Source organism: Hoplias malabaricus, chromosome 4, assembly GCF_029633855.1.
Source record: "Hoplias malabaricus isolate fHopMal1 chromosome 4, fHopMal1.hap1, whole genome shotgun sequence".
Lineage (NCBI taxonomy): Eukaryota > Metazoa > Chordata > Actinopteri > Characiformes > Erythrinidae > Hoplias > Hoplias malabaricus.
In genome coordinates this window covers 65,335,014-65,356,122 of record NC_089803.1, presented here as the reverse complement: position 1 = coordinate 65,356,122, position 21,109 = coordinate 65,335,014, and the positions used below count along the sequence as shown (strand labels likewise).

At 40.8% G+C, this 21,109-nt stretch overlaps 1 protein-coding gene and 1 long non-coding RNA gene across 3 annotated transcripts in view; both read left to right on the top strand.

Moving 5' to 3' along the window:
- snap91b (synaptosome associated protein 91b) overlaps positions 1–21,109 on the top strand; it is a 36,224-nt gene that overhangs the window by 9,409 nt on the left and 5,706 nt on the right. Inside the window, exons 2-20 of one of the 2 annotated variants that reach the window (XM_066667933.1) lie at positions 1,976–2,118; positions 3,400–3,475; positions 3,586–3,688; positions 4,072–4,165; positions 5,758–5,869; positions 5,981–6,087; positions 6,204–6,245; positions 7,790–7,851; positions 8,568–8,573; positions 9,469–9,481; positions 9,594–9,721; positions 10,158–10,234; positions 10,981–10,995; positions 11,599–11,769; positions 12,401–12,499; positions 17,069–17,143; positions 19,934–20,053; positions 20,367–20,391; positions 20,514–20,550. In XM_066667933.1, the coding sequence (XP_066524030.1) occupies positions 1,976–2,118; positions 3,400–3,475; positions 3,586–3,688; positions 4,072–4,165; positions 5,758–5,869; positions 5,981–6,087; positions 6,204–6,245; positions 7,790–7,851; positions 8,568–8,573; positions 9,469–9,481; positions 9,594–9,721; positions 10,158–10,234; positions 10,981–10,995; positions 11,599–11,769; positions 12,401–12,499; positions 17,069–17,143; positions 19,934–20,053; positions 20,367–20,391; positions 20,514–20,550 (1,505 nt within the window). Of the gene's footprint in view, positions 1–1,975; positions 2,119–3,399; positions 3,476–3,585; positions 3,689–4,071; positions 4,166–5,757; positions 5,870–5,980; positions 6,088–6,203; positions 6,246–7,789; positions 7,852–8,438; positions 8,470–8,567; positions 8,574–9,468; positions 9,482–9,593; positions 9,722–10,157; positions 10,235–10,980; positions 10,996–11,598; positions 11,770–12,400; positions 12,500–17,068; positions 17,144–19,933; positions 20,054–20,366; positions 20,392–20,513; positions 20,551–21,109 lie in introns of those variants that run through there. The other variant, XM_066667932.1, reaches the window with a different exon arrangement.
- Positions 15,667–17,060, top strand: LOC136694408 (uncharacterized). The gene is made up of 3 exons (XR_010802198.1): positions 15,667–15,789; positions 16,486–16,566; positions 16,971–17,060. It is a non-coding gene; the product is annotated as an uncharacterized lncRNA (long non-coding RNA).

Genomic DNA, 21,109 nt, shown 5'->3' with positions numbered 1-21,109 from the left:
CCCTGTGTCTGTGTGGGTTTCCTTCCGGGTGACTGTCTGTGAGAAGTGTGGTGTGTTCTCCCCGTGTCTTTGAGGGTTTCCTCCGGGTGCTCCGGTTTCCTCTCACAGTCCAAAAACACACGTTGGTAGGTGGATTGATTCTTAACTTATCCTGAACTGGATAAGGGTTACAGACAATGAATGAATGAATGAATAAGTAAAACCACATGATTAGAGATATAGAAGTTTTTGCTCATGTTCCGCATTATAATACTAAAGGGCATAGAGAAAGTGGGACTTCATACAATCAAGAAAGACATGGTAGACCTCCAAATGTCAGTCTTGCTTCATCTGTAAAAGGTATATGCCAGCCTTGCTGATCTTAAAAAAAATCCACAGTTTATATCGGTCCTACGACTGTGAGAAGAGATCAGTGGGTCTGAATGGATGGGTTGTATTCAAGAAAAAGAAAAGAAAGAATTTTGCCTTAGAACAGTGAAACTGGATTTGAGAGGCTTTTCTGACTGCAAAATTAAAATTTGTAATTTAGAAAATTCAATAAAAAAATGAAAAACATCGGAATGGTTTCTTAAAAATAATGGAAGCTGTCATAACAAAGATGGACAGATTGAATACTACTAACATAGTTAATAATATGTTTATTTGTTGAGAATTTAGTGTAATTGTGTGCTGAATCTGTTTATGCTATTAATCTCCCTGATGAAGTATTAATTAATAACTTAATTGGAAATGATAAAAATGAAAGGATGGTCTCTGGCATAGCACAAACCGTATATGTAGTTTAGAGTCCTGTAAACACACTTCTCTGAAGTACTGGGGCATTACTAATTGTAGCTTTCTGTTTTGCGCCGTTAAAAAGTAATTTGTCTTAGACATAACTCCATAACGCCGAAACATATAGACAGTGCAGGACAGAGCAGTGGTGAGTCATCCTGTTAAATGAGCTGCGTCTGCAGGAAACTGTCCCATGGGAAGGTGAAACGGGGCATCAAACACTAAGATCAAACTTTTACACTGCGAATGACTTAAGTATTTTCCATAAACATTCTCTATTCATTTCAGTTAAAACTCATTCATTCATTCATTCATTCATTGTCTTTAACCGCTTATCCAGTTCAGGGTCGCGGGGGGTCTAGAGCACACCCAGAACTATTGGGCACAAGGCACACACCCTGGAGGGGACACCAGTCCTTCACAGGGTGACATACACACACCTACGGACACTTTTTGAGTCGCCGCGGACACAGGGAGAACACTCCAAACTCCTCACGGGAGCGGGATTTGAACCCACCATCTCCAGGTCCCTGGAGCTGTGTGACTGCGACACTACCTGCTGCGCCACCGTGCAGCCTCGGTTAAAACAGCCTGTGCATATTCACAGAACTGGTATCTGTTCCAGGTTTAAACGAGCTGTCTAAATATCAGATGTCCGTTCAGACTTCTGGGACTCCGGTCTGAGAGGGAATTTAATTGACTGAACAAACACTACTTCTAATACTGAACTTCTAGTAATCCACTTTATATAACTGACAGCCAATAAGAATTAGAGCTAATAAGACGTTAGAGTTACGAGTCCACACTGGTCAAAATAATGAGAGCCAAATGAAATTAGGGCTGTACTTCATGACTTAACTTTAATTACTCTCTTGATTAATTGTGCTGATTGTGCTGGCTTGAAAACCTCTAAGCTCCAGCTCAAAGTCATTTAAAAGCAGTATGGAGAAAGCAAACATCTGTGGGTTAGGTTCTCAACTGGAATTAGTATAAATGTATACATTGAACCACAGTGTTGCTCTTAAGTCCCATTGTTTCAGCACAAAACTAAATCCATTGTGTTGACAGCTGAATTTGAAAAAGTACCTTAAAGTATTGCAATAATAATCTAGGTATCTGAAATGAAAACTGGCCCTTTTATTTTGGTATCAACTGGTATCAGCATGTTTCCTAAGGTTTTCTGCTTGATTTTCTTTTTCAGATCTGATTTCTGCCACCAATGAGACCAACGTGAACATCCCACAGATGGCCGATACTTTGTTTGAGAGAGCCATGAATGCCAGCTGGGTGGTTGTCTTCAAAGCACTTGTCACCACTCATCACATGTGCATCCATGGCAATGAGGTCAGTGACCAGGACAGACAGGATCTACTGCATTTCAGGAATTCATTTTTTGTCTAAATAGTTCCTAAATTCTCTGTAAATCACTTGTTTGTTTGGAGAGTAGTCGTAGAAAGGATGTTAATGAATCGTGACGTTATTGTATGTCATTATCATTAATGCACATGTACATTACCTCCTATTGTTGCTATTAGCTCTGTTTCACATAGAGTAGTGGCTCTTAAACATTGCGCTTGCCGTTAAGAATTTAAATAGTTATTAGATAAAGAAACTGTAGCCTGGTTTCTATTTATATATCTTTAGAAAGTCGGACAGATTTAAAAAATCTTTCACTTTCAAACCTACTTTGTTTTATGGGCATATCAAACGTTTTCTTGGGTACAGTTTGTTTTTTGACAGGTGTGAACACGCCACTATAGTCATGTACAAACCAAACAACTACACATGAGCCAACTGGTGTTCAAATGTTTGTATCAGTGTTCTGATTAGTGAAATTTAATTTGATAAACCAGTCATAACTGGTTTATCACTGGTAGAAATCACTGGCTTGATTTGTGATAATTCCTCAGCCACCGGGGGCCAGAATCCAATAAAGCACAATTGGCCTCTTTTGGTATTTTACGATGCCCCTCCCCCCACCCCTTGTTACAATGCTAGCCAACACAGACATCTTTTACTTGGAAGAGCACAGTATAGAGTTAGTGCTCTCCTCCAAGTGTGTTGATCTGTCCTTTGGTGTTGTGTTACCACAGTTAAGAAAGAAGCATTAGTTGGCTGGAGGAAGAATCACTGGTCATCACTGTTTCTAGCATTGTGTGTGATTGGGGAGGTCTGAGCTAACAGGTGGAACTGGTGATAAATTAACTAGATAAAATTATTTAAAATAAAATGGATAAAACAAATCAAAATGTATTATTAAACCTAACGTTTATCATTAAATCAAATATTTTGTTTTGTTTTCACAATTTTTGTGCAATGTAATTAAAATAACGTACAGTTTTTGGGCGGCAAATTTTTATTGGGTGCCACGGTGTTTAGCACGTTCGCCTCACCACTCGGCTCTTGGGTTCAAGGCCCATCTGGGTGGAGTTTCCTTGTTCTCCCTGTGTCTGCATGTGTTTCCTCCAGTCTCTGGTTTCCTGAGTGAATGAACATTAACAAATAGTAAGAGGATTATATATTAAAATGATAAAAGTTATAAATGATAAGACTAGTTCCACTCTCGTCTAAATGTGGTAAGAAAAAAAATACAAATCTGTAGCACTGACTGTCTTCTTTTTTCAGAGGTTTATCCAGTATCTGGCGTCCAGGACATCCCTCTTCAACCTGAGCAACTTTATTGACAAAACTGGCAGCCATGGTGAGTGTGTATATTTATGCACATGTCTCTGTGTAATTTTAACACACAGTCGCTGGACAGGATAACACAGACCTGTTCAATTCTGACTCTTACTTATTTGACAAAACTAGGCTACGATATGTCCACATTCATCAGACGATACGGACGTTACCTGAATGAGAAAGCATACGCTTACCGCGCCATGGCCTTCGACTTCACCCGAGTCAAGAAAGGGTATGTCGATCTTTTCTGGAACTGCTGCTTAATTTAGATTCTCTTAGCTGCTGGTCACTTAGTGCTCCTATTTTTAGAACAGCACTGTGGCTAGTTGCAGTACATTAGAAGTGATACACTGTGGGCAGACATTTGTAGACAACCCTCATAATTATGGCACTGAGCTGCTTTCAGAAGTGCATTGTGGATACAGGTGTTGAGTTGTGAACACACTGTATATACGCTTTATAAGAAAGCATGAAATAAAATAGGATGCTCTGGAGCAGCACATGATCCTTAATATATTCATGGCTGAATGCCGTCAGATTCTCACAGACATTTTTCAACACCTATGAGGATTATCCCTCCATTTCCATTAACTCTTTGTTCGTATGTGTTCTCAGCGCTGATGGTGTGATGAGGACCATGGCTCCTGATAAACTGCTCAAGGCTATGCCTGCCCTGCAGACTCAAGTGGACACTCTGTTGGAATTTGATGTACGTACAGTTGGTAATATCAATGTTATATGTACCTTTAGAGACACACATGTCAAATAAAAGAAGTACAATTTTGTCAACCTATGTTAGAAATTGTGTTCTTGTATCCTTAAAGGTAGTGTGTCCTAAAGCTTCAGGCTGGATTCCTGGGTAAAGGAAAAGTTTTGTGACTTTTCATTATGTAACGTTACAGCCTGGAGTCAATACAAAAATATAATGGCAATGGAATACATTCCAGTTATGTTCCACATCTAAAGGTCCTGAAGAGTGGGGAGGTATTAAATGTCACAACCCAGTCATAGTACATTATAGGAATATAGGATTTACAAACATATTCCTTTACACATGAAACGCAATAGGGCGGCATTGTGGCGCAGCAAGTAGTGTGTCGCAGTCACACAGCTCCAGGGACCTGGAGGTTGTGGGTTTGATTCCCGCTCCAGGTGACTGTCTGTGAGGAGTTGGTGTGTTCTACCTGTGTCCGCATGGATTTCCTCCGGGTGACTGTCTGTGAGGAGTGTGGTGTGTTCTCCCTGGTGTCCGTGTGGGTTTCCTCCGGGTGACTGTCTGTGAGGAGTGTGGTGTGTTCTCCCTGGTGTCCGTGTGGGTTTCCTCCGGGTGACTGTCTGTGAGGAGTTGGCGTGTTCTCCCTGTGTCCGCGTGGGTTTCCTCCGGGTAACTGTCTGTGAGGAATGTGGTGTGTCCTCCCTGTGTCCGCGTGGGTTTCCACCGGGTGACTGTCTGTGAGGAGTTGGCGTGTTCTCCCTGTGTTCGCGTGGGTTTCCTCCGGGTGACTGTCTGTGAGGAGTTGGTGTGTTTTCTCTGTGTCTGCGTGGGTTTCCTCCGGGTGACTGTCTGTGAGGAGTGTGGTGTGTTCTCCCTGTGTCTGCGTGGGTTTCCTCTGGGTGACTGTCTGTGAGGAGTTGGTGTATTCTCTCTGTGTCTGCGTGGGTTTCCTCCGGGTGCTTCGGTTTCCTCCCACAGTCCAAAAACACACGTTGGTAGGTGGATTGGCGACTCAAAAGTGTTCGTAGGTGTGAATGTGTGAGTGTGTGTGTGTTGCCCTCTGAAGTGGGCTCTGGACCCACCGAGACCCTGAACTGGATAAGCAGTTACAGATAATGAATGAATGAAAGGCAATAACTGATCTCAGAGTAGCTTGCTTACATTTTTCACACTTTTTCTCATTGTTTCTGTGAAGTACAAAAGTTATCTTCATCAGAAACTGCCATTTCTGATGCATCAGCTTTTATAGAGTTCCACTCCCACTGAAAGTGAGGATACGAGTTCTGTTCTCATAACCTTCTGAGCCTGCTTCCCTTCCCTTTTATTCAGAACGTTTAAGTTATTGAAAGCAACACTGGTTCTAGTTGTGGATTATTATGTTACTGCCATATACATATTTCTGTGTGCCATTAAAAAAAATAAAGCTGTCTCTTTCTTTGCTATTTGTAATTTGGATTTCCGTGTGTTAGTTAATAACACTTTGTGTTTCACAGACCTTTTTCTAAATAACTGTAATAAACATTTGTTTAAATGTTTGTGGCTTGAATGATAGAAATTTATGTGATTTTGTATATTTGTGTCTGCAGGTTCACCCCAAAGACTTGAACAATGGCATTATCAATGCGGCTTTCATGCTCCTCTTCAAAGATCTGATCAAACTGTTTGCCTCATACAACGATGGAATTATCAATTTATTAGGTAAGAGACACAGCTCTGCAACAAATCATTTTGCTGCTGATCATAGATTCCATTAATGGGCTTCTTCCTTCATCAGTGTGTGTTAGCAAGTTGTCTTCTGTGTTAATGCAGAGAAGTATTTCAAAATGAAGAAGTCTGAGTGCAAGGAGGCGCTTGAGATCTACAAGAAGTTCCTGACCCGAGTGACTAAGATTTCAGAGTTCATGAAAATTGCAGAGGTATGAAACTGGATCATTCTACATGGAAATTGATACTTCTGAAACATTGGATTTGTTTGGATTTGATGTTTTCTTGTGTATTTTTTTTCTGAATATGAATATTCTCTTTTTTCCAGCAAGTTGGAGTGGACAAAAATGATATCCCTGACATATCTTACGTAAGTCGTTAATAAAATTTCCTTTTTCAATCTATTTCCTACACGCTCAGGCATTTGATATTTGAATAGTTATGGATACATTTACTTGAAACATTTGTTCTTAGATGTAACAATAATCACAATGTGAGGGAGCAGTGTGTGTTAAAAACAATGAACCGAGGACAAACTGTTTGTAACAGAGACCTTCTCTGATTCCTGTAGTGGAATATGTGGTGCTGTTTTGACTCATTTATCCTTTTTATTACCTCTCGCTGTGTTTCCAGTTTGTAAAACTACCCCCGGTACACACACAGAATCCAGTAAGTGCATTAAACCCAGCTGACAACCCGACGAGTGACTCATTCATTCATCTGTAACCGCTTATCCAGTTCAGGGTCGCGGTGGGTCCAGAGCCTATAATAATTGGGCGCAAGGCAGGAACACACCCTGGAGGGGGGCACCAGTCCTCCACAGGGCAACACACACACACGCACACAGTCATACAGTCACCCCGAGCGAGAATCAAACCTACAACCTCCAGGCCCCTGGGGCTGTGTGACTGTGACACTACCTGCTGCGCCACTGTGCCGCCCCCTGATGAGTGACTCGCAAAATAAATGTCATACATGCATCATATGTTACTTGTTTTTACTTGTGAACTCAGGACATTACTGAAATGTAACAATATTTCGTTTTCTGTTCTGGTCTGGACCAAAGGAACAGAAATACAAATTTTAACACACCCTAATTGTATCTTAAGGGTTGAATGTCAGTGGGTGTCAGGAGTCTGTGTGGGCCTGTGTTATATATCAACAAAGAATCATCAGAAATATACCACCAGCCCAACATGAAAATACTAGCTTTTGTATCCTTACAGAGGTCAATTGTAGAATATCTTGAAAAATCTTGAGTGACTGCAGATTCCAGTAAATCCTTCTTGGCCTTCCCCCTCTATCCTCTTCCTCCTCTATCTTCTTCCTCCTGATGTTGGCTGTCCTCAGTGCCTTCACCCTGGAGTGGTGACTGACCTAGCAGACTCAGACAATGAGGACTGTCCCTTTAACAACTGCCATGAAGAGGACCTGGTAACCGTACTGAAAACAGAGCTGCCCAGGCTGAAGCTCAATGCATTGCTTTGTTTTAGTATTAACAAAAAAAAAAACCAACATAACACACCTTGGTCTGGATTGCTAATAATGTTGATATTCTCATATTTAGAGCGGAATTGCCATTTGAACCCTCTGTCTAAGACAGAGGAAACTGAGAAGACAATCTTTATGATTAGATGATTTCTGATGGCTTTGCAGCAGCTGAACAAAAGCAATGTGCTGAGATTCGGTGGCCCTTGGCGCCTGTGTGCACTGGGTTTGCTGTGTAACAGCGTGCTGGGTTGATCTGAAGTGCTTTTCGGAGTGACCATTGCTCTTGATTGCTGTTTATTTGATTTTATGATGTGCTTTGCAGCTGAGGTGTGCTCTTGCTGCCAGAGAGACTGTAAAATGGGAGTTTGAATTATTTTACTGCTTATTGGTGACCAGTCTTTTTGTGTGTGTAATACTTCTTAGGCCCCCAGCAGTATTCTGGAATCTCTGGAGACACACATGAACAGCTTGGAAGGAAAGAAAGGGTAAGAGATATCTATTCCCAGCTGTTTACACTCAAATACCCTTCACGTACAGATTTAGTTGCATAGGTAGTACTGTATACTATGGAAATACACCTATTAGCCATAAGATTATGACCACCTCCTTGTTTCTACACTCTCTTAATTCTCTTTGCTCCACTGACGGTATAGCAGCACTGTGTATGATCTGGGTGGTGGATCATACTCAGCACTGCATTAACATTGATGTCCTGGTAGTTCTGCAGTTACAGACTGTAGGCCATTTGTTACCCTGCATACATTGGCACTTGAGAGAATGGACAGTGAGTGTGAAAACATGGAGGTGGTCATAATGTTATGGCTGACCTGTGTATTGCCCCTTCTGTAAACATATTTCATAAAGTCTGTAAATATTTTTTAATTAGCAAACACTGTTTATTTCTCTGAAAACTTAGTTGAAGAAACTTTGTACATTGTGTGTTGTTTTTGAAAATTCCACACTAGATAAATATTTTATAACGAATAAAACTATGTAAAAGGCTGAAAATAATATATTTTTTAAATTGCATAAACTAATAGAAAGAATATTTTCCTTTTTTACCATTTTGGAGACACAAGGTTTTCTAAGGCAGCAAGACTTTACAGAATATGGTTCCACTCTGGTTTGTTCAGTATAAAACAGCAGCTGTTTGTGTGACACTTTTGTCTTCTTCCTCCCTATGTACCTTTTGGATCGTCAGAGAGGGGTGAGTTTCCCTGTGTTCTGTGTTATTTATGTTTGTATTAGGGGAGTCAAAACAACTACTGGCAATTAAGTTCCTCTCTTTGCAACTGTTTTGTTAATTTACTTTTTTTGTACCTTAATTAATATATATATATATATATATATATGTATTTATCTAAGCATATCATGGATTGTTAAAAAAGATGCGTGATAAATAATATGCTGGATAATGCAAAATGTCCAGCTCTTACATCACCCAGTAAACATTTAGCCGTTGATTCAACGTTGAAATAACGTAATGACTGCCGTCTAATCAACGTTCTCTTAAGGTTGAAAATGAAAGTTGAAAAGACGTCCAAACACAGATGTTGAAATGAAGACTATTAGACGTATTTTGGACGTCCATTGACGTTATTAATTGGTCCCGAAATAAATTACTTGTATAAACTGTGTTTTGGACGTCCACTGACGTTATCGATTGGTCACCACTTAACTAACTTATTAAGATGGAATTTGGACGTCCATTGACGTTTAAAATATGTCCTTGACGGACAGACTACTTTTAGACCTATTTTGAACGTCCAGGGACGTTCCTTGTTTACTGGGCAGGATTGAATGTCAGTGACTAGGAATCTGCAAGGACCTAAGCAACAGTAATATTAGTATTAATAGTAATACCAGAAGAATAATTACTACCAGTCTTTCTAAGTAGATATACATTTTTCACAGACTGCAGCAATGGATGGAACGGATGAAACAAACTATGAAATTGTATTAACAGCATAAAAAATGATTACCATTAAACTTTATTGAATTAATCTGTTATTAACTTATTGACATCCCTTCTTTTTACTGACTTTATTTGTTGTTGGATATAATAGCATCTGTCTGAACATTTCCTCTTTTCTACCCTTTAGGTCTCCTACAAAGGTGAGCTGGCTTCTTATATCAACATATAAATTTACATTCTCTTATTTGTATATATACGCACTACTAATATAACACAAACTAAAATGAGTGTCTTCTTTGAACCATGTCTCAGGGTTCACCAACCAACAATGTGTCCCCAACCTCCACTCCTGCCAAATCTGCCGGAGGCGTTCCCACCCTGGAGCCTCCACCTACTGAAGCCACACCTGGCAGCGCTGCACCTGCTGAGGCAGCCACTGAGTGAGTGACCTGTACTTGTATCATTTTTAAAACAAAGACACACTTTGTGTGAATCACTAAATACTTGTGGAGCATTTTGTGAAATGTGAGTGGGTGAATGTGTGAGTGAATAAGATCCAAGTTTCAAATGCTTTTCCCTTGTCTACAGGCTTATAAAACACAAGAGGCACTGTAATGTGATACTGAAGTAGTACATTTAAACTACAATAGTTTTCACAGAAACAAACTGTTTTCTTGAATTAGATTGTTATTGTATTTTGCTTTCCTGTATATTTAATGTAACATAGCATACTGCAAAGTGAAATACAGTGCTGTGCAGGCTAATAACTTTGACACTGTGGATTAGTACCCATTAAGCAGTTGATGGAAGTTCACATTAAATAAATCTAGATTTATTTTTAAATGATACTTAAGAGAAGCTTCCACTTCTCTCTAGTTCCCTGCTGGACTTGGATCCACTGTCCTCTTCAGGGCCATCTGGGGGTGCTTCAGCTGCTCCTACATCCTGGGGAGGTAACATGCTTCAGTGTGCATTCTCATCTGTCTAAAGTTTGTAGACCCTTATTCATTTTGTTAGAATCATTTTGTTTTGAACAATTGATTTTTATCGAAATTAGTGAAGATGACTTTGCTGTAGGCGGCACGGTGGCGCAGCAGGTAGTGTCGCAGTCACACAGCTCCAGGGGCCTGGAGGTTGTGGGTTCGATTCCCGCTCCGGGTGACTGTCTGTGAGGAGTTGGTGTGTTCTCCCCGTGTCCGCGTGGGTTTCCTCCGGGTGCTCCGGTTTCCTCCCACAGTCCAAAAACACACGTTGCAGGTGGATTGGCGACTCGAAAGTGTCCGTAGGTGTGAGTGAATGTGTGTGTGTCTGTGTTGCCCTGTGAAGGACTGGCGTCCCCTCCAGGGTGTATTCCCGCCTGCGCCCGATGATTCCAGGTAGGCTCTGGACCCCCCGCGACCCTAAATTGGATAAGCGGTTACAGATAATGGATGGATGGATGGATGACTTTGCTGTCCTTCTAAAAGGAATTACACCGCATGTTAGAACGTTTCTGCACGGATTTGAATGCATTTAGCAATGAGAAAATAAGTGAGGTCTGGTACTGATGTATATGTGCTACATCACAAACTCCACTCTAGCTCATCACAAAGCTCTCAGATGGTAGTGAGGCGACGATTGTTAAAAAGGCAGAGTGCTTTTCTGTAAACATGCTGTTGGTGTTTTTCTTATTGTTTTCTTTCTCTTTGCACTGCTTTAGACCTGCTGGGCTCGGGTAAGTGTTGTTTACAGTGAGTATACGCTGTCTGTTTTCTGTATGTCAGATGTTTACCATGGTTTCTGTACATTTTACAATTTTCTTTGTCAAAATATAATTTGTAGACTGTCAGCATTATTGTCCTTGATATGTTACTGAATTTAAATATATAATAACTTTCAAATGGAAAGGATTCTTTGAAACACATCCTTTAGAGAAAACTAATTTTAGTGTGTAATTTATTATTTGCTGAGTTTAACATACAAAAAAAGATGTGCAATCATTTTTGAACGGGCCATATTTTGTACTTGTTATTTTATATTTTATGAAAAAAAGCATTTAATCTAAACATGCTGTTGTTATCTCTGAAAGCAACTGTAACTTGCATTAATTAAATGCATTAATCAGGTTCCTGGATACATAGCTGAGAGCTAGCGCTGTGAACCAAGCCAGTACTTCTCCACTGTTTTCCTTTCCTGTCTCCTTGCCTTTCATCCACGTCTTAGCTCCAATCTTTCTCTTTTCTCTTTCTCCCTTAAATGTGCTCTTGTCCTCTGTGTGCCTTTGTGTTTTGTGGTGTGTTATTTTTCGATTCGTTTTCGGTTCTGGTGGCTTTTGTAGAATTCGGTTCCCTCACAACGGAGACCCTCCTCCCTGATCCCTCTCCTGCTGTAGACTCCGCCTCTCCTGCCACAGCTGCGCCTAGCACCACAACCGGTGAGGCAGTCGTCTCTTTAGCTCCTCCTACTACCGCTGCCGGCTCCAACCCCGGCTCAGCGGATCTCCTTGGAGGTCAGTAAATAGGTTCCCTACGCAGCAACGGCCAAACTGTAAAAAGACAGAAAAGGATGTGCTCCATATGTGACACACTTCTGAGCAATTTACTGTAACTAACTTTAATGTTGGTCTATTACAGACAAATACTGGAGGAAGCCCAGTTCTGAACCTGTCAGTTGCATACACACAGGACAAATATATGCTTAGCTTTGATTTTTGAAGAGAAAACAACTGGTGGACCCTTCCTTTAATAATGTGCTCAGACCCCACTTCCCCAGACCCCACAATTTGTTTTATTCCACATTGTTTTTTAATGGTTGCTGTCCAAAAAACACAAGTATCTTTAAATGACAACTTTAGAGGTGAAGGCAAAAACTTTCTTCACAGCTTATGTAATTTAATGTAAATAGATTTTATTCCAAGCAATAATTGAGCCATGTTTGGAGCCTCTGGAAATTGTACAACTGGCTGATGTAGCAATATTTAGGTTCACTCTCGATGTCCTTCTCACTTTCTCAGACTGCACGCCTTATCTATCCTTTTTGAACTTCTAAGAGTCTGTTCCTTCTTTTTTTCTGTCTTTCTTTTTCTTTCTATCCTATGCTTTGGACATCAAATTGGCCTTTTGCACCTGCTGATGACTCAGGGGTGTTTGCAACTCAAGCGGCTGAATCTGCTCCTGCTGCGGAGAGTGGGGCTGCAGCCACCTCCACTCCGGCTCCTGCTGAGGCTACAGCTGCAACTGGTGGGTGGTGATTACAATGTGTGTGTGGGTGTGTGTGTCCTCAGATGCAGCACTAAACCTGTGTTTATATGTGTGCATTGTTCTCTATAATATTGTCTCCATTGATAAAGTTAAGGAAAGCATCAATAGAAATAAATGTCTTTGTTATTTCTTTCTGAATTTGATGATAACTTTATTCTTTATAAAGTATTAAATAAAGCAGCAGATCAACTTTTATTGGTTTAATTTCCAGTCATAAAGTTGTTCATTGTCTGTGACAACACCTACTGATTTTTTTTAACATCTGAAGCATGACTTGAGCTTCATTTTCTTCTGTCTGTCAAAGATGAAAGCTCCTCTACCTCTTGCGTAGTTGTTAGGAATTCTGTTTTTGTTTTGTATATTTTACATTTTTTTTCAACTCCAGATTTAGAAACTGTATTTTTCAACATGCCTCACATAAATGTATTTTCGGTGGCGCAGCAGCTAGTGTCGCAGTCACACAGCTCCAGGGACCTGGAGGTTGTGGGTTCGATTCCCGCTCCGGGTGACTGTCTGTGAGGAGTGTGGTGTGTTATCCCCGTGTCTGCGTGGGTTTCCTCCGGGTGCTTCAGTTTCCTCCCACAGTCCAAAACACACGTTGGTAGGTGGATTGGCGACTCAAAAGTGTCCGTAGGTGTGAGTGAATGTGTGAGTGTGTGTGTTGCCCTGTGAAGGACTGGGGCCCCCTCCAGGGTGTGTTCCAGCCTTGCGCCCAATGATTCCAGGTAGGCTCTGGACCCACCGTGACCCGGAACTGGATAAGCGGTTACAGATATTGAATGAATGAATAAATATGAACTGAAATTTTAATAAATTTTACTTAATGGCTGTTTTTGACTAAAAATGTAAGATATTTATTTAATATCTTCACCCTTTTTTTACTTTACCCTTTAGGAAGCGTACCATTGTTTCTGGAGAGCAACGTTAGAATTTTAAAACGTTCCTGAAGCTGATTGATTTCAGAGGCGAGAGCTCTGTTACATTCTGAGGCCATGATTGTGGGTTGCGCACTGATGCAGTGTTTTCAATGATGATGTTTCAGCACCTCTCTGAAGTGGGTTGGGTGTTACCATGGTGATTGCTGCTCTGGGTTGTCATGGCGATGTCTTGAATGCTTGGAGTTGTGATCGTTGTGGGGAAATGACCAGCTGTCACACTGTAACTCCATTATACACGCACTGTTTACAGTATGGGCTGACTCTTTAAAGCAAAGCGATTTTCAGCATGTTTTCACTGGGATTTCATCTGATCTTCTTTTCCCCTCCATTTCTGACCTTCTCTTGCCTCTCCCAGCCTTCCTGCTTTAGGATATGTCTGAATTTGCTGCTTTAGAATTTGTAACTAAAATATTCATCACCTCCATATGGTGGCCCTCCTGTTTGGTTTGCAGCGTGGCCCAGCTCTCAGTATTTTTATGTATTCTACAATTAAACCAGAAGGCGTTTTTAATGCCTCTGACCACTGACATGGATTTTTTTACAGCTCCATTCTCTAAACTCTAAACATTTTTCTCTTGTTAAGACCCCTTTGCTCCAGCTGCAGGTCATGCAGCTGTCTCGCCACAGCTGGACCTGTTCTCTATGCACCCTGTACAGAGCAGTACCTTCAGCTCAGTGGCACCCCCTACAGCTCAGACTCCACTCAGCTCTAACAGCCCCATCCCCCCCAGCTCTGCAGCCCCCACAACTGACCTGTTCAGTGGTAAATATTCGTGGTGTGGCTTCCTTGAAAAGACCAGAGGAAAGCATATCACTGTTGTCAGAATAACTTTACAGGAGAAGAAAGGCAAGTGTAATACAAGTGAAAAGATAAGTGACAAGTGTAGACTTTGTAAATAAATTATTATGGTGTTAAAAATACCAACCAATACTAACTTATATCTGCCCATTCCACTCAAAGCAGCTTCACTCTGGCCCTCCTTTATGTATTTCAGATTTGACTACTTTCACAAACGAGGCACAACGTGATCAGAAAAGGGATCATTTAAATATATCAGTTTTAAAGATAGTAAAAATGCTGCCTTGCTAAATTGAAAGATAATTACTTTACACTTCATACAACAATCCCAACGGATGTATCTCAAATATAGTTTGCTTTTTCTGTTAAATATTTTCATAAAATATTTATGCATTAACATTTAGTATTGGCAGCAGGTAGTGTCGCAGTCACACAGCTCCAGGGCCCTGGAGGTTGTGGGTTCGATTCCTGCTCCGGGTGACTGTCTGTGAGGAGTGTGGTGTGTTCTCCCTGTGTCCGTGTGGGTTTCCTCCGGGTGCTCTGGTTTCCTCCCACAGTCCAAAAACACACGTTGGTAGGTGGATTGGTGACTCAAAAGTGTCCGTGAGTGAATGTGTGTGTGTGTGTGTGTTGCCCTGTGAAGGACTGGCGCCCCCTCCAGGGTGTATTCCCGCCTTGCGCCCAGTGATTCCAGGTAGGCTCTGGACCCCCCGCGACCCTGAACTGGATAAGCGCTTACAGATAATGGATGAATGAATGAATAATAATAATAACAACAATAGTAATACTAATATTATTAACAGAAAAGTTAAGGGTTTTCTTGTGACACAGAGATGCTCTACCAAAGATTTTTAGTGAACATTATTTTTCTAGATATTTTATCTGAACTGCTCTACTGACTTTCCAATTTTTTTTTTATTTATAAGAGAATTTTACATATATACAATTAATTTACATATTTACAATTAATAAAATGTAATTGAGAGTGTTTAGAAATGTATTATGAATTCACTTCCTAGTGCCTTAAAACACTGTTTAATGACAGTTTTGAAATAAGTGACAAGTCACGTCTCTTAATAAGCTGTGAGATGTTTTATAAAAAAGCAGTGTTTTGCTGATTGATAGTTGACTTTTCAAACAGATGTGAATTGCGTGTGAGAATGATTCATAGTGTATTTATAGTGTGTTTTTTTTTTAAATGCATGAATCATTGTTTGTGAGCTGATCCAAAGAGGTGATGTGCTGTGTTGCCATGGTTTGTGAGGATTAACATGGCCTACTTTTACTAATTTGCTTTCTTTTGGGTCAATTTGCGCATGGTGTGTTAAGTTTGATCAGTTTTTTTTTTCCTCATCATATGTGTGTTCCTGTGTATGTTCCTGTGTATGTTCCTGTGTTTGTGTATGTGTGTGTGTATGTGTGTGTGTGTGTGTATAAATTGATGTTCTTGCCTTTAGGATTTTTTGATTCCGTGCCTGAACCAGCAGTACCCAAATCAGACCCTGCCCCCAGTCTAGACCTGTTTTCGACAGGTACAGGATGTTCCCTCCAGTGTGTGGGTTTGTGTGTGTGTGTGATTGAGTGTTTTTCTGTCCTCTCACGCCTTTTACCCCCTGTCTCCACTGCATCCTTCTCCCTTTCTGCTCTGACCTTGGCTACTGAAGGACGGCTAAATATGATTATCCTCTGGGGTGGGCCAAATAGAGCCGGACCCCTTTTCTGCACCTTCACACATTCACACGTCTGCAGCGTCATTCCCTTGTTCTCCTCTTGCCTGTTATTAGCAATCACCATAATTCGTCATTTAATCATCACTCTCTTGTCTTTAACGTGATAGTTGGTAAAATGTAAATTGTATCAGAAATGTAGCCAAGACATGTTACTTGTCTGAAGTTTACTTTCTTTTTGCACTGCTTTGCTAATGTAGCTATAAAACGGAATGTTGTAAACACCTGGTTCAAACAGCGCCTTGCTATTCTCAGTTTCTCAAAGACTTTGTTAAGTAACTCCTATAGAACTATAGAACCTGAGCTTGTTTGGAGTGAGGACACTGAAGAAGCAGAATCTCTTTTACATATAACAACATTTTGCTATCTCCTACTCTGCTATGTATCTTTCTCTCTTGTCTCTAATTTTTGACTGCTATGGATCTTATGTGCTATTAGAAGAAAAACAATTTGTTCCTTAAACAATATAAACTAACGCAAGCTCTAATCCTGCTGTTCCAGACATGTTCTGCACCACTCCTGCTGCTCCTGCTGCCCCTGTGAGCTGGCCAGACAGCGGGGCAGCTTTGGAAATGGTTGGGGGTGGGTATTGAGGGGTGGGAGGAAGTCTGTGTGTAGGGTGTGGTGATTTTTTAGGTTTGCAAACATATGCACATTTATGGCACCCCAGGTCAAATTGCATTATGTTAATTTTGTGTAATTTGTGCATATATTTCATGATTGTACATAGAATGGTTTGGCTTTAAGTGTGTTCCATGCTGGCGATGTATTATTTCCACTTTAAACCTCCACAAAACCCTAATGGTGTTCATTTACATACAAACACACGAGGATGGCTGTTTTGAGCGAAAATTTGAAATTCTCTCTTTGGGAAACTCAGCCATTTCCTTGTGTACACTCTCACAGGCAGTCTGCTGATTGTTTCTCTGCTGCCTCTGCATGACTGACTCTCTCTCTCTCTCTGTTCCCCTGGGGTTTTCTCTCAGTGTGTTGGAGAAGGCTCACTTTTAATCGTTCTCTGCCCTCATGCTGCGTGGATACTCTCTCCGGGCTTGATCTGGTTCGCTGTGGTTGGGTTTTCCAGACTCTGCCGCAGCAGGTAATGGTCAGCCCGCTGCTCCAGCAGCAGCTGCACCTGCTGGTGGAGACCTGATGGGAGGTAAGTAAACCCTGGACTTTGCACCTGTCTGCTGTTCACCCATGATCTGTATTATTGTGGTCTGTGTCCCATGAACCGTTTTTTTTTTTTTTTACAGCTTAAGTGTGTTTCAGCTGTGAATTTCTTCTTAGACCTGGGTGAAAAGCTGATATCATTATAGCTGACTGTTGGAAGCTTTTTTCATTATTAAAAATAAATGGTATACAACAGGCCCTGTGAAGGACAGGCGTCCCCTCCAGGGTGTATTCCCGCCTTGCGCCCAATGATTTCAGGTAGGCTCTGGACCCCCCGCGACCCTAACTTGGATAAGCGGTTACAGATAATGGATGGATGGATGGTATACAACAGTCTGAAGTGATTTTCAGGGCTGGAGTTTAACACAGTCCACACCAACTAAACCTAGCAATTAACTAGTTAAACTAAGGTTGTTTAAGCAGGAAGTTGACTAAACTGTCCTTGAATCCAGAGATTTACCCATCCCTCAACAACCTAATTAAAATTTCTAATAAATACGAGCATTAAAATTGATCATTAGGAAATGGGTATAAAGGACTGGCGCCCCCTCCAGGGTGTATTCCCGCCTTGCGCCCAATGATTCCAGGTAGGCTCTGGACCCACCGCGACCCTGAACTGGATAAGGGGTTACAGATAATGAATGAATGAATGAAATGGGTATAAAAATTGTTGCTATGGAATACTATTAAAAACATATATGCCACTATTCATTCATTTAATTCTGTTGCATTTATTCATTTTCAGTGTAAACACAGAGTCGTGCTTTGAGATTTTAACATTCAGTGATGTTAAGGCATGGGCTCTAGGGCCAAGTCATTGCTTTGCAGTTAGAAAACAGCTTCTCTGTTTTGTTTTTATTTAAATAGCTTTCAGACCCAGTGTTGTGTTGCCTTTTTAGAGAGGACGGATGAACCGAAAAAACAGTGGATTTGTGCAGTTCTAAAGGGATAGTGGAGCTTTATTTTTTTATTCTCTGTCTCATAGACAAAAGCTTTCAGTGTTGCTCCCCTCATGATGACGATTTTAGTAGTCTACAAAGGCCCAATTTCTCTATAATCTTTTAATCATTGTTTAACTGTAGATTGAAAAAAATCCTCATCCACTGTATTATATTTACTGAAAATAAATAACATGTAGAAAAGGTATAAATGAAAATGCGTCTCCAGGTTTTGCACAGTGCCGTATTGCTGTACGTTTTTAGGCCCTGTCACCCAGCTCTAACTGATCTGTGTGGTGTTTTTTTTGTGTGTGTGTGTGTGTTTGCATTACATTATTTGTGTGCACAGCTGACTGGAGTCTGATCAGTCTTCTGTCCGTTACATGTGATACTGTGTGTATGTTGGTGTTAAGCGTTTGATTCTGGTGGATATGTTGAGGATCGCGTGACTGGGACTTTTGAGCCGGTGTGGTCTTGCTGTGTCTAGAGTGATTAAGGAGTGTGTGGGCAAGAGCAAACTTTCATCTGTTTTCTCTCATCTGTCCGTGCTGCTCTGTGCACCGCCGTTCATGTACTGAAAGAGTTCTTTCTGCTTAACGCTCAATTCCTCTCTACTGCTTTCTTCCTCTCTTTTTCACTTCACTATCATCCTCTGGCCATTTCAATCTCTGTTTCTTCACCGCTTTGATCTCATTCTTCTTTTTTTCTCTTACTGCATTTTCTTTGCACATATGCTCTCTCTGCCATTGTTTTCTGTTGATTTGTTCATCTTCCTTCACTCTGTCATGATTTCTCTCCACTCCTCCCCCTCTTTCTCTCCCTCCACTCTTGGTCTGGGTCATTGCTTGCTTCCTCCTGTGTCACGGTGAGTTCTGACGCTCCTACGCAGGCTGCTATCCCACAGTGCATTGCTGCATTGCAGTAAAATCCTCAGCTCTTGCTCTCAGTCAGCAGCTTAGTGCTGGAGAGAGAGGGGGAGGGGGCCGCGAGCCTGGGTGCCAGACCAGTCAGACTGTAGTAAACATGTCTATACCTTGGAGTCTGCCACTCAGGCTGCGTAGATAGATGAATTATTAAGGACGAAAAACATGTTTGAATGGAGAAAGAGTGGTTGCATGCCTTATAGTGCTCTCTGGAGTATAACATAGACACTGTTAACCTGGTATTTTACTAGTGTTTACTAGTCTTTAATCTAGCACTGAGTGTATCAAAGGAAAAGTCGAAATATATTTCCTCTAAAACATAGATTTTTTCTTGCTTTCAGTTTTTTAAAAAGTAACTAATTTGAAGCTAAATATTCCCCAAGCAGTTGTTGGAATAAAAGCTGTATAAAGAACAGGATGAATGTATTTATATTCTCCTCGTCTGCGTGTTGTGGTTAGGGATGTTTTTCTTCTATAATCCATTCTAATTGTATTACCTAATGTAAATATGATATTATCATATAAATGTAATGTTCTGTACCCGAAACCGGACACATTCGTCATAGAAAATTCTTCAAACCCCAGTTAAAGAGCAAACTCTTAAAAAGTTTGAAAACAGGAAAACGTGTTTTTGAGGAAACTGATGTGATGTATGATGGCGGTGTGTCTGTTGTGTGAGTACTGTGACGTGGTAAAGTCACTGTTGTGTGCTATACAGGTTCTCTGTGTGGAATATCATTTTTTTTGGAAACAGAACATGACGTTTACTTTTCTCTTTTGATGCTGTACTGGTTGGTGTAGTAGAAAATGGCTTATTTTGTTTATTGTTTTTGATTTGTTGTTGGCAGAATGAATTTTCTTTTACTTATTCTGCCTCTTTTTGACTCCTCTTCTTGTTCTTCCTGGCTACCATAGCATTTGGTGACTTGGGGGACATGCTGATGCCAGCCATGGCCCCTCAGGCAGCTGCAGCCGCCTCCCCAGTTAAACCAATGGGAGGAGACCTGGACTCCACCATGGCCAACTTGGCTGGAAGTGAGTATCAATACATACTCATAAACGTATGTATATATAGGTATATGTAGGGCTGCATGTTATAAATTGGGCTTTGCAATGTTGATATTGCAGAAGGCTGCGAAATGCAGATAAGCATCTAATCAGTTTTATTGATCAATGAAACACATAATCCATCAAAGTATATTTTGGCCAACATAATGCAAGCCCATTTTAAACCCTGTCACATTATTGACTTATTCACCTCCACTCTTGAGGGAGGAAATAATTCATATAGTACAGATTCTGTACGAGTAAATTGTTTGTAACACGACTATATGTGGCTCTCTTTCAGATATGGGAATGGGGACCCAGAAACCGTAAGAGCACAGCCCTTTCACTTCATCTCCCTCTTTTTCTTTATGTGCACATGCTTTGGTTTTTGCTGTTTCTTTAACAGAACGGTCTAATTTCTCTCTCTCTCTCTCTCTCTCTCTCTCAGGGGTGAAGCAGCAGGAGGGGCAAACTGGCAAGCTCAGGTAGCAGCCCCTAGCTGGGGCATGCCCATGGTAAATGTTGTGCTGTCCAGTAGTTCTGGAGCATGGTGTGAAGCAGCATGGCCTTGAGTGGCATGGCATGGAGCCGATAATGCAGCCTCTTTTCCCACTGATTCTTCAGGCTCCGTCTATAAGCTGATCACAGATGCATTTGGCTATAGAACTCATGGGACTGGTTCAACTCGCACACTCTGTAGGAGATAATACATGCAAATGACAGGAAAAAGATGAAATCTAAAACTATACCTGTAAATATGATATTAATATAAACTAAAAGAAGGAATATAATGTAATACATATTTGTCCACTCAACTTTACAACATGTTGATGGGTGAAGTTCATGTATATTACATTAATAAATGTTATAAATGACCAAGATCAGAATATTATATCCGATACCCAAAACAAAAGGGTCCAGGTTTTTCAGTTCATTAGTTTGCTGTTGATTTTAAAACAGAACCAAATCTTTAAGTGCATGATAAATAAATATTTTACACTCACTTTAAATCCTTCAGCATTGTTTTAAAATCTAAGGCCTGGG